Source organism: Equus asinus, chromosome 8 (genome assembly GCF_041296235.1).
Source record: "Equus asinus isolate D_3611 breed Donkey chromosome 8, EquAss-T2T_v2, whole genome shotgun sequence".
NCBI classification, from domain to species: domain Eukaryota; kingdom Metazoa; phylum Chordata; class Mammalia; order Perissodactyla; family Equidae; genus Equus; species Equus asinus.
In genome coordinates, this window is record NC_091797.1 from 83,420,695 (window position 1) to 83,436,589 (window position 15,895).

A 15,895-nucleotide genomic window follows, 5' to 3' on the forward strand; every position below is an offset into this window, starting at 1 on the left:
TGACTCTTGCTAACACTCTAATGGGGAACTGTAATAGACATTTATTGAAGTATATGCTCAGCTTACAGCTGACTGAATCAATCTATTTTCTCTCTTGGGAATTTGGAATTGGGATTCAGAGACAGTTAGTCTCTATGTGTGGCTGGAATTGAGGGGCATATAAAAACTACACATGTGGTAGCCATCCATTGCTATGAGGACTGAGGATGAGAGAATGCTGGGCTTCAGAGCAAGATGAATGAAAAAGAGAGAAGAAAGAAGTATAGGGAATATGTTGATGCTCAAGTTCCTGACTGGTTCTAAGTTCTCCTATAGGTCCAGCTGTATTATTGCTATTGGATTTTATGAAACATTCCTATATTTCTGTAGTAAATTTCCTGGTTTTGGCTTAATCTAGCTCAAATAAATTTCAGTAACATGCAAACAAAAGGATCTTAATTAATATAGTGAAATGGTTTTATGAATAAATTTAAAAAAAGAGGAAGGTTGGAAGTGATAAGTGCTATAAAGGAGGTAAAGATTTTATGCTGCAAGATTTCTGAAAATGGTGGTATTACTACTAGTTAAGAATGTCAAGGAACGGAGAAAGCATTGGAGCTGGACTTTAAATTAGAACAATAGCATGCCTCTCTTCTCTGACAGTATCCATTATGGGATACCATCTAATATTTTCATAGAAATATTAGTAACATTTGTATATTGGTGTGGTTGAGAATATCTCATACACTTGGGCCTTCTAGCCATTTGAAGAGATGTCCTTTAAACAGCACAGCATCTGTTAACTAGATCGAAGTCACTAATCATTCATTTATTTATTCAACAAATAATTGTTGAGTTCTCCCTATGTGTTGGGCACTGCTGTAGGCCCTAGGGATACAGCAGTGAACAAGTACATCCTCTCATGGAACTTATTTCCTATTGGGGAAATATCTGAAGTATAAATTCAATTAACATTTGTTTTAAGGAATAAAAGATAATGAAGAGCATCTCCCCCTATCCTCTCCTGAGTTTTTCTTTTCCTAGTTTTGTTTTTTCTCCTTACCTGGACCACCAAATGTGTTCTTTCAAAAATCACTAACTGACCCATAGGTGGCACTAAAGGACAGTGAGCCCTTCCCACAGACCAAAGCTACTCCAGACCAATGAGCAAGAGAAGAGCCAAGGAAAGCCCTTGGAGTGGGTCAGTGTCCTGGTTCCCAGGTTACTATATCATTTTTAATTTATCATTTCAGTACCAGGACTCCCAATAATGGGCATTTATACATTTTGCATTTTCCAGACTGAGTCTGAATTGCCCAGAGCCCTGAAACTCATGGGGAAAAAACAAAAGATGCAAAGCAAACAACACCTTTCAGAAGAAATTAAACGCTTTTCTTTATGCTTAATGGAATGCTTCAGGATGTCGTCCACAGAATACCTGCATCAGAATTACCTGGGTTACAAGTGAGTGGTCTTTATAATAAGCCACCCAGCAAATTCTGATATATACTACAGTTTGAGAATCAACGGAAAAATATTTAGGATGTGAGTCAGTTTCAGCTTTTCCATTGACTCATTATGCATGGCTGGGGCAGGTCTCTTAATCTATGTTTTAGTTTCCACCGGTGTAAAGTGAGGATAACAGTACCCACCATGAACTACCACTTTTGTGAAGACGAAATGAAAGACTATCAGAAAACACTTGAGGGGGCTGGCCCCATGGCCGAGTGGTTAAGTTCGCGTGCTCCGCTGCAGGCGGCCCAGTGTTTCGTTAGTTCGAATCCTGGGCGCGGACATGGCACTGCTCATCAGACCACGCTGAGGCAGCGTCCCACATGCCACAACTAGAAGAACCCACAACGAAGAATACATAACTATGTACCAGGGGGCTTTGGGGAGAAAAAGGAAAAAATAAAATCTTTAAAAAAAAAAAAAAGAAAACACTTCAGAATATATAAACAGGTCATTATTATTTTTCTGTATTCAGAAATGAATATCTTAAAACTAGTTTTTATAAACTATTAGAGAAGTAAGAGAGGCATGGTGCTGAAATGGGCTTTTCTGTTGTAGGTTGTTCCCTTTCCCTTTAACTCATACATCTGAGTTGCTGAGATGTAAGTTGTTAAGCTACCTATAATATTTAAAACCATGGAAAAAATATTATTCAAGTTATTATGAGCCTAGGACTGTGCCTACATAATAATGTATAAAGTGCTTTCAAGTTTTAAAAATGAGTTCATCTAAGTCATTCAGTCCTAATTGCAACCTTATGAGGTGCTAAGATTATAAGGATTTAACCCCTTCATATATGATAGGAAGGAATTAGGGAATTGAGAGACTAACACAAGATCGTACAACTTCAATAAAACAGAAGTGAGGCTAAAACTCAGGTTTTTAGGCTTTCAACATTTTCCATTAAAAGATGTCCCAATGAGGAGCTGGACCCATGGCCGAATGGTTAGGTTCACGTGCTCTGCTTCAGCAGCCCAGGGTTTTGCTGGTTTGGATCCGGGGTGCAGACATGGCACCGCTCATTGGGCCATGCTGGGGCGGTGTCCCACATGTCACAACTGGAAGGACCCACAACTAAAAATACACAACTATGTACCGGGGGGCTTTGGGGAAAAAAAGGAAAAATAAAATCTTAAAAAAAAAAAAGACATCCCAATGAAGGTTTATATTTTCCTGTTTTATGTTCAGTCTGTGATACAATATTCTGAAGAATTCCTCTGCTCTAGCTAGACACGATGCAATGGTTGCTTCACCTGTACAAATTACACAGTATACGGTAGAGCCACATCATGTCCACCTTTACCTTATACAAATTCAACAAAATGAGCTGAGCAAAAACACAAAAACAAACTTAATGGTACAGGTGATTCTGCCACCAGTGCGCTCAATGTATATATGCCCTGAGGGAGTGAGATGAGAGCCATGCAGCTCCCTTTCCCTCAGCCCACATCACACACTGTGAGCATCTCACCAAGCTGAGCGTGCACTTAGTGTTGAAACATATGTACTTTTCACACACCATGGATCCTACACACATTATGATACTTTATGTGACTCCAGCTCCTGTGTAAGATGTGGATCTAGGGGCTGTCCCCTAATAAACTCTTCCCAACCATTATCCAAGCAGTCTACTGAAGTTTCAAAGGAAGTGCTAGTGACTTCTTTAAAAGCAGCTGATCTCACTCAAGCCAAAATTTTTGTCCTCATGTCCACTGAGGTTGAGTAAGAACTAGAAGTCAAAGTTTTAAACAGAGATGTTGTTAACCTATGACATTCAATGCTTTCTTAATTTCAGTTCTTAGTTTCATAACTGGTTAGAAAATAGTGAGCATCTATGTGTATTGATAATAGAGAAAGAGACTCAACTCAGTCAATGTTGATCCTTTGAAATGTTTCCATTAATTAAAAGGATTGCTAATATTCAGTTTTGGCAATGATATATGAAAATAGGTATTCTTTATTGATGGGAGTATAAAGCCTCTTAGAGGGCAATTTGGCAATATATATTAAAAATTTAGATGTATAGACTCTAACTCAGAAATTCCACATTTGAGAATATATTCTACAAAATACTTGTATACATGTGAAAAGATCTATGTGCAAAGATGTTCTCTGTAGCATTGTTAGTAATATTGTAAAACTTCAACAAAGTATCCACTGAGAAGTACCTCATTAAATAAATACAAAAAACATACTATTAATGGTTAAAAAGAGTAAGGCAGAGCTTTATGTCCTAGATAGTAAATGGGGGGAAAAAAAAGGGCTGGCCCTGTGGCCGAGTGGTTAAGTTTGCGTGCTCTGCTTTGGAGGCCCAGGGTTTCACTGGTTTGGATCCTGGGCACGGACCTAGAACTGCTCATCAGGCCATGCTGAGGCAGCATCCCACACAGCACAGCCAGAAGGAACTACAACTAGAATATACAACTATGTACTGGGGGGCTTTGGGAAGAAGAAGAAGAAGAAAAAAGATTGGCAACAGATGTTAGCTCTGGTGCCAAACTTTAAAAAAAAAAAAAAGGGAGAGTTACAAAACAGTATGGTGGACATTTGGGGGGTTTTGTAGATTCAGTACCCATTTCCCCTTCTTTGTTAACAGGCTCCTCTGTTTGGAAACAGAAACTCTCCCACACTATCTGGAATCTGACAGAGTACTGAGTAAGGGAGTAAGCACATTACCCAATCAAGTTCTCTCTCTCCTAGGAATTTCAATCTTAAGCAGAAATGATACAAAGATTAAACACGGTTGGAGGAGATACATCCAAATGGTGAGCCTTGAGGAATGTCCATTAGCTCTTGATCTCTAGGTTATGGAAGTTGCTTTTCCAGCTTGATTCTTCATCTTTTCCAGTTTGGTTCTTCAGCTCTGTCATCTACCCTATGTATCCTTCCAATAAATTCCTTTCCATACTAAGTCAGCCAGAGTTTGTTTCTATTGCTTGCAAATCAAACAGACCCACTGATACTAATGTAATCTTATTTTTGTAAAGTTAAAGTTATATATAAGCTGCATGTATGTATACATATATACAGGAGAAAAATCCAGACATATATATGCCAAATTAAAGGTGAGTGTCTCAGGTAGAGATTGGATAGGATGGGATTTTCAAGAACTGTCACTCAACTTTATATTTTTCTATATTTATCTTTTTTCAATGTTCTTTTATTAATTCTGTAAAGAAAAACTTTGAACATTTTCATGAAGAAGTCTCTGGAATAAGACTAAACAAAGGAAAATCTAGACTCTTAAGAAAAATACCCTCATAGAGTTATTCTTTGCTCAACTCGTTAGAACCTGATACTAATGAAGTCAAGAATATAGTTCCTATCAATTTTGGGGAATAATTGTCTTCTATAGCTTTTATTGGCACTAATTTTCCCCTTAGCCTCAGACTTCTTCCAAATATGTGCTATTAGAATAACAATAATTGCCAAATGAAAAGAATCCTAAATACCTTATTTCCAACTGGCTTTTGAACTTTTTCATTTGGACTTTTTTCCCTTCTAACAAACTCTACATATCTAGTACTGAATTAATCAGTTTCTCACCAATACCTCTCTCTAAGCTTCTCTGTTTCTGCCAAAATCTACATTTCCCCAAGTCTTAAACCCTAGAAATAGCTTTGCTTCTACCCTCATCTTCTCTCTCATATCCCATTGTATGCTAAGTCCTGTTTATTTTATACTTCAGAACATGTTTCAAGTCCATTTCTCTTTTGACAGCTACCACCACCTCTCTTTGCTTCTAGTTTCTTCTCTCTAATCCAGTGTTTCTCAACTTTTTTTTTTCATTATTGTCCCCATTAGGAGCCTTTTTAGACTCCCCTCTGCCCGACCATCCCCACCCCTAGAATGTTAATACCATACATATACTGTATATTTGTTTATGTACTATGGTCCTTCAGAGGGCCAAAAGCCATAGTAATATCTAAGACCCCTCCCCCATAAGAACCCATTTTCACCCCTCTGGGGGCAATATTGCCCCCACTGAGAATGCATGCTCTAATCAATCTGTGCATCACTACCAAACTGGGCAAATCTCTCTAAAGTAAAATTTTAGCCATATCACTCATTGCCTGGCTCAAAAATGTTCAACAGTTTCTCCCTCTTCCAATTAGATGAGATAATACAGATAAAGACCCTGAGCCTGGCCCATAATTATATGTGTTTAATAAGTTTTAATTTGCTCCACCCTTTTGTCTTCCCATTTGAATACTGCTCTCCAAAAAGCTTATGCCAATTCACATTCCCATTAAGTGTGCCTGAAGTACTTGTTTCCCTCATGTAGGCTAACACTGAATTTTTATCAGACTTTGGTTTTTTTATACCAATGTGCTGGCTCATTTGTGAGAGTTTTTTTGATTACTTCAGGTCACAGTGAATTCCTAGTGAACTTTGTATCTGCAACTGATTTACATTCTGTATTCCTCATCTCAGTGAATAACATCCTGTTCATCCAATTTCCCAAATTAGAAACTTTTAAGTCATTTTTCACTCCTCCCTCTTCTGAATTCTAACATCATTTGGTCTGAATCACTGTCAGTTCTATTTCAGAAATGTCACTTAGATCTAATCTCAAAAAGCTTATATGAATCTTACAGTATTGGGCTAGGGAAGGTGTATGCTAACTAAAAAAAAAAAAAAAAAAAAAATCTAATCTCTCTCTCTCCCCACTGCCTCTTCCAGGTAGAAATAGAGAAGGAGCATCCTCGCTGACCTCATTGTATGTTGCTTGTCACCACTCTAGGCTACCCTCACACTGATGCACTAATTCTTCAAAATGAAAAGTCAGCATCACTCCCTGGCTTAAAAACCTCTGATGGCCATGCAATTGCCTTCAGGCTAAAACCTAAATGCCTTGCCTTAAGAAACAAGGCACGAGCCTACACATTCTGCTTCCAACTTTTCTCTTGTTCCGACGCTCCGCTCCATACACTCAGAACACTCAACTTCTCATCAATCACCGAATCCTCCAAGCCCTTTCGTGACCATATGCCCATGATACTTTATTCACATGTCTATTATTGTACCTAACATATTATAATTAGTCTGTTACATATCTGTTTCTCCTCTTAGACTTAGGGCTACTTGAAGGCAGGGAGTATAACTTCTTGGTAGCCCTGGTGTCTCCAGCACAGTGCCTGGCACAAAGGAGGCACTCTTTTTTTTTTTTTAATTGAGGTAACATTGGTTTATAACATTATAAATGTCAGGTGTACATCATATTTTGGCTTCTGGATAGACTACATTGTGTTCACCATCCAAAGTCTAGTTGCCATTCACCATGGTACAAATGTGCCCCTTTACCCCTTTCACCCTCCTACCGGCCCCCATTCTCCCTGGTAACCACCAATCTATTCTCTGTATCTGTTTGTTTGTTATTATTGTTGTTGTTGCATTTCTTCACATGAGTGAAATCATATGGTATTTTGCTTTCTCCATCTTAATTATAGAGCATCATACTGTTATTTGTTTCACAGAGTCACAAAAAACATAACTTTTTGACAAGCCGGCTGAAAGCAAAAATTCTCTATTCTACTTATTTTGATTCTCCACTCCATGACACGGCTTATAACAGGTGTTCAACAAAATTCTATTGCATTGATTTGGAAAAGGTTGATCCCTTGTTCTGTAAATGGCTTTCTCTTGTCGGTAGTAAATTCATTCCCTTACTTTTTTGTGTGCCTACATTGTGTCAGGCACTGCACTGAAGACTAAGAGGCTAAGGATATAGGACTGGACAAAACAGATGACGGACAAAATGGTCACAATCCTCATAAAGCTTTTTGTCCCATACATTAATGACAATAGTTATGAACATAACAAATACCTCCCGAATGTTCTGCTGCTCCACCTCGTGCCGCTTGATCATTATTTTCCGCTTGAAGAAACGACAGTTTTTTTCGTAGTACAGTCTCTGCTGAGTCAGAAGGTGGGCTTCCTCTTCAGCCTGTGTGTGCTGCAAGTTCTCTTTATGCTTGGATATCCGCTCTTGCTTTTCTTTCTTGGGTGTGCTATGGTCCTCATTCATCTCCTTCACAAAGAAAAAAAGAAAAAAATCCATGCTGGTCTCATTAAGCAAAAGGAACTAACATTATTTGGAAATCAAATGAGAATGCAAGGACAGAAAGGCTTGGTGTCGCACATCCCTCATCCCCAACAATTTTGTCAATTAATTGAGTATTGAGAGGGAGACTTGTTAGTTTCCATGTCTTTGGCTTTTCACTGTCAGAAATTATTTGTTCACTTATTCAATCAACACACACTTACTGAGTTCCTATCATGTGACAGGCATATGCAAGGCACAAGGATATGATGGCGGGCAAAAGAACATATCTACCATCATGGGGCTTTTTAGTCTGAAATAAAAAATCAATTGAAGAACCACAGAAATGAACTGAAAATTACTGTGATAATTGCTGTGAAGGTGAAGTACTTGGTTCTACAAGGACGTTTAATAGAAAATATTTGCCCTTGGTAACACCTAAGCTGAAATTTGAAAAATTGTAGACGTTAACCAGTGGAAAAGGAGAGGGAAGGATACTCTTGGTGGAGGACACAGCATGTGCAAAACCCTTAAGGTGGGTTAACTGAAACATGATATGATCAAGGAACTGAAAGAAGGCCAGAGTAGTTGGTGCAGTGTGACATGAGATGAGGCTGGACAGGTGGGCAGGACCATTAGAGGCCTTATAGACCAAGTTAAGGACACTGATCTTTAGCATAGGAGAAATGGATTTTATATATATTGGGGTGTCATAATGAGATGTATTTCAAAAAGATGACTCTGGTTGCCACGTGGAGAACAGAATGAAGCAAGGAAGAGCACGTCCATGGAGACAGCTAGGAGGCTAGTGCAAAGGTCCAGCCAAGAGATGATAGTAGCTTGGACAAAGGAAGTGGTAATAATACTGAGAGAAGCAGACAGATTTCAAAGACTGGAGGTGACTCTGCAAATGTCCTAGTTTGAATTTCAGGAAAAAGCACTCTTCATTAGGGATTAGAGGGTAAACAAACCACCTATATTTTCAAAAGGACAAAATTCATAATTATTCCAGACCATATGGATAAAAGGAAGAAAGCAGTGAATCAGAACAGTTAAGAAGAGGTTAATCTATGGGGAAAGTAAGACGACCACTTTAGAGAAGGTACAGTGTACTCGTCTTTGTTCGTAGTGGCAAGCTTGACCTATAATATTTAGTTAACTACTCACTCAGTTGAGATCTCCTTTAACTGCTAACACCTATTTTACTTAATGTTTAGTGATGCAGACATCATACATCTCTATTTAGATTATTCTTGCACTTGGCCTAGAAGTCCTGGTAAATCAACTTTCAACTTTCCTGTTCCAGTGAAATATTAGAATCAACAAGAGCAAGAGCTGTTTCCAGCATGGAGTAAGCTGGGATCACAACAGAAAGGCTGGGTGACTCATCTCTTGATGCCACAGCTTTGCTACTAGGTTTGGCATTAACCACTACATTTCACACCCAAATCTAAATATGATCATAAAAATTCACTCCAAAAGCAAGAATAAATTATTTCTGCACCATCCATTATTCTGCTTTACTCATACTCCTATTATCTATCAACAGTGGGGATAGTGGAGATTGTTCTGTCATCACAAGGACAATACCTTTAAGTATACCCATATCTAAATATACGTGCCACTTTAAATAGTCTGAACTAAGCTGTACTTCGTACAGAGTAATATTAGCTGTGCACAGAAAGGCTTACTGAGGCTATCGCAAATTAGGTTTAGGCCTGTTTTTCTTCAGGAGGATGTTGACAGACTTATGCTGAGGCCTGTTGTCTCTTGCACTCATAAACCTGAGTATAGTGAACCAAAAATAAAGTTATGCCTAAAGACTGAGTGGGGACTCTCGAATGCCATTCTGTAGGGGATCTTCTAAAGGTGGAGTTCATGCAATCTCCAAACACCTTGGTGTTAACAAAAGCTCAGAATGGCGGCTGCAGTCATAAAGTATGGCCTCCAGAGCATGAGTGAACACAATAAGATAGACGTAAAAATGAACGTGCAGCTGGGAAAATTTCAAAATTTCTTACTGAAAAATCAAGGTTGTCTCTGTGATCCAGCCACATCTGTTATGATAGAATAATTAGGCTCAAGCAATAACGAGAGAAAATGTGAATCTTCTTAGTTAGGCTATTTATCTCTACAGCCTGGTTTTCTAGATCCTATAGTCTCAGAGATTCTTCCCATTCAGTGGGAAGTGTGGATCAAATACAAATTTCTGACAGGACTAACAATTACCAGGGACTCATCTGGGCAGGGCAAAAGATCCTGAGGCTCACTCACACCCACTTGCTTTCATTTCCTCATTAAAAACAATCAGAGAGGAACCTTGCTAAGTCCCATATTGTTAACTTAGAATGTAAGCTCAAATGAATGATTTCATATACTAGAAGAATGCCCCATGCTGAGTTTTATTAAACCTTAATATACTAGTAGTCTACAAATAAGAAATCCTGTCGTATGAGAAGGAAAGTCTATGGAACTGCAGGCAAGTCACCTGTAAGTACTGGTAAAGGGAGAATTGAAGAAATTTGAGCTTTTAGATCAAATTGCAGTTCCTCAGGAGGACTCTCTAAGTCCACTAGCGGTCTTCAACCAAACATTCAAGAATCAATCAATCATTTATCAAATATTCACGTTACTGGAAACAGGGATACAGTCATGAACAACAACAACAAAAAGACATGGTCTCTGCTCTTATCACTTACCAGCTACTAGGGTAAGTAGCTCAAATAATCACTAAAAAAAATGCATAATTGAAAACTAGTGTTATGAAACCCACGGCACCTGTCTTGGTAGAGGCAGTCAGGAGAGGCTTCCCTGGGGAAGCAATGTTTAAGTTAAGGTACTAATAAGCAATCCTGAAGCTTACAAGGAATTAACAGCAGAATTGTGGTCAGGGTGGGATTTGGGGTGGGAGGGTGGGAAGAGCATCCTGGCAGAAGAAACAGTGTGAGCAAAGACCTTGGAGAAGGGCTTGATACATTTGAGGAACCAAAATATGACAATTGTGGCAGAAGCAGCGAAGAGTGAGGGTTAGGTAAGCAGATGGGGGAACACTGGTGTGAGGTGAGACTGGAGGGGAGGCTGGTAGCAGACCACGCAGGGACTTCTAGTATTTTGATCTATATCCTAAGAGCAATGGGAAGCCAGTAAACGTTAAAAACATGAAGAGATATGACAAGACTCATCGTTTGAAAAGATGCCTCTGGCTGAAGTGTGGAGAATAAACCGGAAGTAGACAAGAATGGTTTACAGTTAGCACAAGGGTTCTTGAAGTGTGGTGCCGGGACCAGCAGCATCAGCATCACCTGGGAACTTGTTAGAAATTCGTCCTTCAAAATCCACCCTAGACTCATTGAATTAGAAAATCTAGGGGTGGGTTAGCAATCTGTTTTAATAAGAATTTCAGGTGATTCTAATGTAAAGTTTGAGAATCACTGGATTAGACTACACAATGCAAGATGAATGTATGATCACAATGTAAGATGAATCAGTTTCAAGTTCCAACCATTCTAATGGCAACTTGGTGACTACAAATATCGGTATTCTTACCTCTTTTATTTTTTCCTTACAAATCTTATACTGCTTCTTCTGACTTTCTAAGAAAGTTGTCAAATCTTTCTTCTGCTGGGCCAAGATCTGTTGCTGGAACTTCTTCTCATCTGCTGCAGCTACCTTTGCCTGATAAAATAACAAATACGATTGATCTAGGATGACTTGATCTTCACACAGAATTCAGCTATCTATATTCTCCACTACATTAAAAGAGTCTGTAAGTGTTGAATAATGTAATATTTTTAAACAAATAATTAATTAAAAAATAAGGAAATGCTTGCTTTGATTTTCTCATGTTTTAAACAAACAAAAAATTGAAATTTTTACCATTGAAAAATATATCCCTAATTATGGGAAAAATAGGAAGGTAAACCAAAACCACGTTTTATTGAACACACAAAAAAATACATGGCATGAAAGGTAAACTAAGGATTATAACAAAAGATTTTTTATCATATTGTTCGTAGCCCAAGGGTTAAATTATAAAAATGGATAAATGGATAAATAACCATGACTGGCCAGTTTTATTCCAAGAATCCAACTCTAATCAATAAATTATTCCAACTATCAGATTTCCTAGTGGGGTCACCTCCAGTATAATAGGCAAAGCTAGTGACATTTGATTTCTTAGGCACCTGCTGGAATCCACAGCAGTCTGAGACCAGGACATTTGGGGGGCTCCTGAGTAGATAGAACACAGCCCAAATAAAAGATAACTCAATAAATATTGGCTCCTGAAAGTGACCAAATCTAAGGATCGAGGAACCCTTCGCTGAAGCACGTATGTAAGATGAGGTACCTGGGGGATAGAGAGGGAATTATGCTTCATGGTTCTGGATCTTCTCACCTTTAGCTTCCATTATCAACAATTCTTCCATTATGAACAATTCTCTCCACATATTTATCAAGTTGAATTCCCAAGAAAGAATCTGATTGGTTTATTTAATCATCATCATCCCTGTTCAGGCAGAAGTTTTCATGCCAGATGGCCTCACGAATAGATGGCTATTGGGGGGATATTTCTTCTACAGTTCTGATGTTTCCTTCCATGTGGAGACAGCGAGCTTAATTACTGAAACAGCGTCCCCAGGGACCACAGGTTCACTCTGCTTTTCTGCACTATGTAAGTCTCACGGGGGGTGAGGAGAGGTGACTGGCTTAGCACTGGCAGTGCCTGGGTTGGGTCGGGAGGTCTGTTTAATCTTGTTCAGTATTATTAGGTCTGTTTTCCTTGGGACATAAATCACTTCTATCTAACATTTATCAATAATAAAGGTGGTATTTTGACTCTCTATCTGCCTTACCCTCTTGTCTGTTTTTAAAATTTGTTTAGAACCTGGATGGGGAAGAGAGATGTTCCCTAGAAGACCCAAGCAATAGCCAGCTTACTCACTGCCATTGGTCAGGTGCCCACCCCTGGTCCGATCAGCTGTAGGCAGGGATTATCACCACTAAAAGGGACTGTCTGTAGAGCAGCTTTCCTTTGAAGAGGACTGTGGGTGTGGCAGGCAAAGTAACATACCCGAACTGTGCAAGTTTCCATCGGATAGAAGCATCTTGCTTCTTTTTATTTGTACCCAGACTCCCATCAAGGGACTGATGCTCAGAATGTATTTGAATAGACAGGAATGTGATATATACCTCAGTTACTATTTTAGCTTTTAATGACAATTATAAGAAGCCTCATAAACCTCCCCCTACCCCAACACACACACCAAGGCAATACTGTTTCTCTATCACAAAAAATCACGCTACTCTTGTCTCCTGCTAACATGATGCCCCTGACTGGAACAAGCTTGGCGTGGTTGTGGCACGAAGGCAGGTGTGCATGTACTGACCTCCTTTTCTATGATAGCCACTTGCTTCTTGGCCAGCTTCTCCAGCTCGATGGACGAGTTGTTGGCATGTGTCTCCACCTCCTTCTGTAGCTTGAGGCGGTGCTCGTCCATCTCAGCCTTCAGCTTGTTCTCCAGGGCGATCAGCTGCTTCTGGTGCTGGCGCCGCATCCGCTTATAACCTGACATCTGTTCCCGCAACTCGTTCTCCTGCTCATGCTCATGGATCTGGCGTGTAACCTGATTTGGGGTGGGGGAGAGAACTCAGGTAACCAGGTTCATGGGAGGCAAACTTTCAGGCAAAGTAGAGGAATGCTCTGGCATAATTTTATTTATCATTGTAACCATCAATTTACCTACTATTTCCTGAACACTCACCTGTACTAGGCCCTGTGCTGGGTGTTCTTTATATACCTTATCTCTAATCCTAAAAACCATCTCATTCACTCACTCATTTTATTCATTAATGAGGTAGGTATTACCACCCCCATTTTATGAAGAAATTGAGACTTGAGGGAATCAATTTATTCATTCAGCAAAAATATATTTATATATTTTTGATATATCATTATATGTATGCTCAAGGTCACATAGCTAATAAGGAGTGGAATTGGGATTCAGACTCATTTCTGTCTGATTCCAGAGCCATGCTATGTTTCCACTATACCAGGATTTCTCAACCTTGGCGCTATTGACATGAGTCAGATAATTCTTTGTTTTGAGGGACTGCCCTGTACATTGTAGGATGTTTAGCAGCACCCCTGGCCTACCCGCTAGATGCCAGTAGCACCTCCCAAGTCAAGACAATCAAAAAATGTTCTGGATATTTGGCAATGTCCCTCTGGCTGAGAACCACTGCACTATATCATACTGCTTGTTTGTCTTTAAGGATCATGTCTCTAACAGTCACAGGAATCTTGAATACCCTTTTAAAATAGTTTGAACAAGATTTATTTTCTACTCTTAATATGAATTGAGAGAGAGACAGAGACAGAGAGAAAGAAAGAGAAAGAGAGAGAACTCCCTTCTTTTAAATCATCTGTCTCCCTCCTCTCCTTCCCTGCAAAAGAGATAAGTCACAATACATTTACTTGCCCTCTTAAAGAGGAGAAAGCATTTCTATGATTTTTGGATGGCTACTGGTCTTAATAATTTTTCCTTAACCCATTCTCAAGTGAATAGCCAACAAAGTGAAGACAGTAAATTTTGGCATCTCTCTTTTTTTTTTCTATTAAACCTTTTCTGATTTTCCAGTCCTTCCTTCAATTTATCACCCCTCTTTATTTCCTGTTAGATTCCCTGGTCACTTCCTTCTCCTCTTTCCTATTTTAGAAAAAATAATTTAATTACAAAACTATAACTTTAGTTTTTGTGTTTTTTTCACTAAGTAATTGTCACTCCTATCTACTACAAGCCACTTTTCCTCAACTTAAACCTCAAACAAGTTTTACTGGAAATTTTCATGCTGCTATTAATTCTCTCTACTATTTTCAGTTTATGGGTCAAAGTGCATTTTATACAAAGAAGAGTTTGTTTCTCTGCTCTTTTTAGAAGGTGTCCCTGCACACTAGACTGAGTCCTTACTATCAAGAGAGTGCTATTTTGTAACTGGATAGCATTATCAAAGTACACCATTAAACATTAGCTGAACTTTGAAACCTTTCCAGCTGAAACTAACACTAGGTTTCATAGTCATTTCTCTTTTTTAAAGGACAATTCTCTTTAAAGTATGAGGAATCGAGGAGAAGATATTTCAAGCTCAAAAAAAAAAAAAAAGGATAGCATCACCAAAGAGGAGTCTAATACTCTAAAGAAAATAAATTGTCTATTTTGTCATCACAATAACATGGTTTTTTTAAATGGACTTATTTCATGATACAAGGAAGGAAAGAAGTAGTTTGAAATCTATGTGTATATTTCATTTCCTCATGCTGTGTCTTCCTAAAGTTCATTGTGGGGGGAAAAACAATTTGAATCAACAGAAAGGATACCATTTATTCCTTTCTGAACTCACTTGTTTTTCAGACAAACATGGCAGTCAAGTGTCTGTTCCAGGGTAATGAGTGTGAGATATGTTTTACTCATATACTTATTTTTTCTTATTTTGGTATTCCTTCTTTAATCAGATTCCCAAAGCTGAGGCACGGCACACTCAGAAGCTATCATGACACATTTAAAACTTGCTAGTGGAATGTTTGACAGGCTTGTGGTCAATAAAATATTCTCAGGATGGCAATTTCCCTAAACCAAGCGGCCTGAAGATAAAACGCTAATGAGTTGTGTCAAGAACATTTTCCATCCTAATTGGCGGGTGAGTCCCTGTGAGGAAGGTGGTCTTACTGCATACCAGATCATACAAGTATGTGGCAAAGACAAATTACAAAGCTCAACACGCTGTCATTGTACATCACTGAATTCCAGGAGAGACACTTGGCTTTTAAATGCTTCCCATAATTGGGATAATCACCTTCTTAAGCTCCTAATATCACCTTCCATTTGTACACCTAAACTTTCTAAGTTTCAAAGTAATTGTCTTTTGAGGTATATATAGAGATAGTTTTATAATTCCATGCTCGAGCCAGACAGATGAATTTCAATGAAAGTATAACCAGATGTTTCATTTGTGAAGTCTAACATGAAATATATAAAAATATGTTATCTACAGTTATGTATGCCTGTGTGCTTTAAGTTCACACTCTGTATCTTACAGATACACCATTTGGTCAATAGAATAAAAAAATAGCTCATAAGTTTATCATCCTTTATGGTTTACAATGTACTTTCACATGTAATTTACCTTTTTAATTTTTATAAAGCCTGGGATTTGAACCGAGGTCCTATGATTCTTGAAATGCCTGAGGAAATTCACATAATCAAGGCCAAAAAGAATAAAACTTTCTGTTAAGAATTAATGGAGGGAATCAACACCTAAAAAATTCAAAGCCGAAGAGAGTGGTATGTCTAAGTTATAAATCGA

The 15,895-nt window shown here is 38.6% G+C and overlaps 1 protein-coding gene across 4 annotated transcripts in view; it reads right to left on the reverse strand.

The window, feature by feature from the left end:
* Window positions 1–15,895, reverse strand: part of TAOK3 (TAO kinase 3) — a 169,097-nt gene that overhangs the window by 11,599 nt on the left and 141,603 nt on the right. For all 4 annotated transcript variants that reach the window (XM_014854724.3, XM_070516157.1, XM_070516158.1 and 1 more), the window contains exons 15-17: window positions 12,922–13,158; window positions 11,081–11,209; window positions 7,319–7,522 (exon numbers count right to left, since the gene is read on the reverse strand). In XM_014854724.3, coding sequence (XP_014710210.1) covers window positions 7,319–7,522; window positions 11,081–11,209; window positions 12,922–13,158 — 570 coding nt within the window. The remainder of the gene's footprint in view (window positions 1–7,318; window positions 7,523–11,080; window positions 11,210–12,921; window positions 13,159–15,895) is intronic.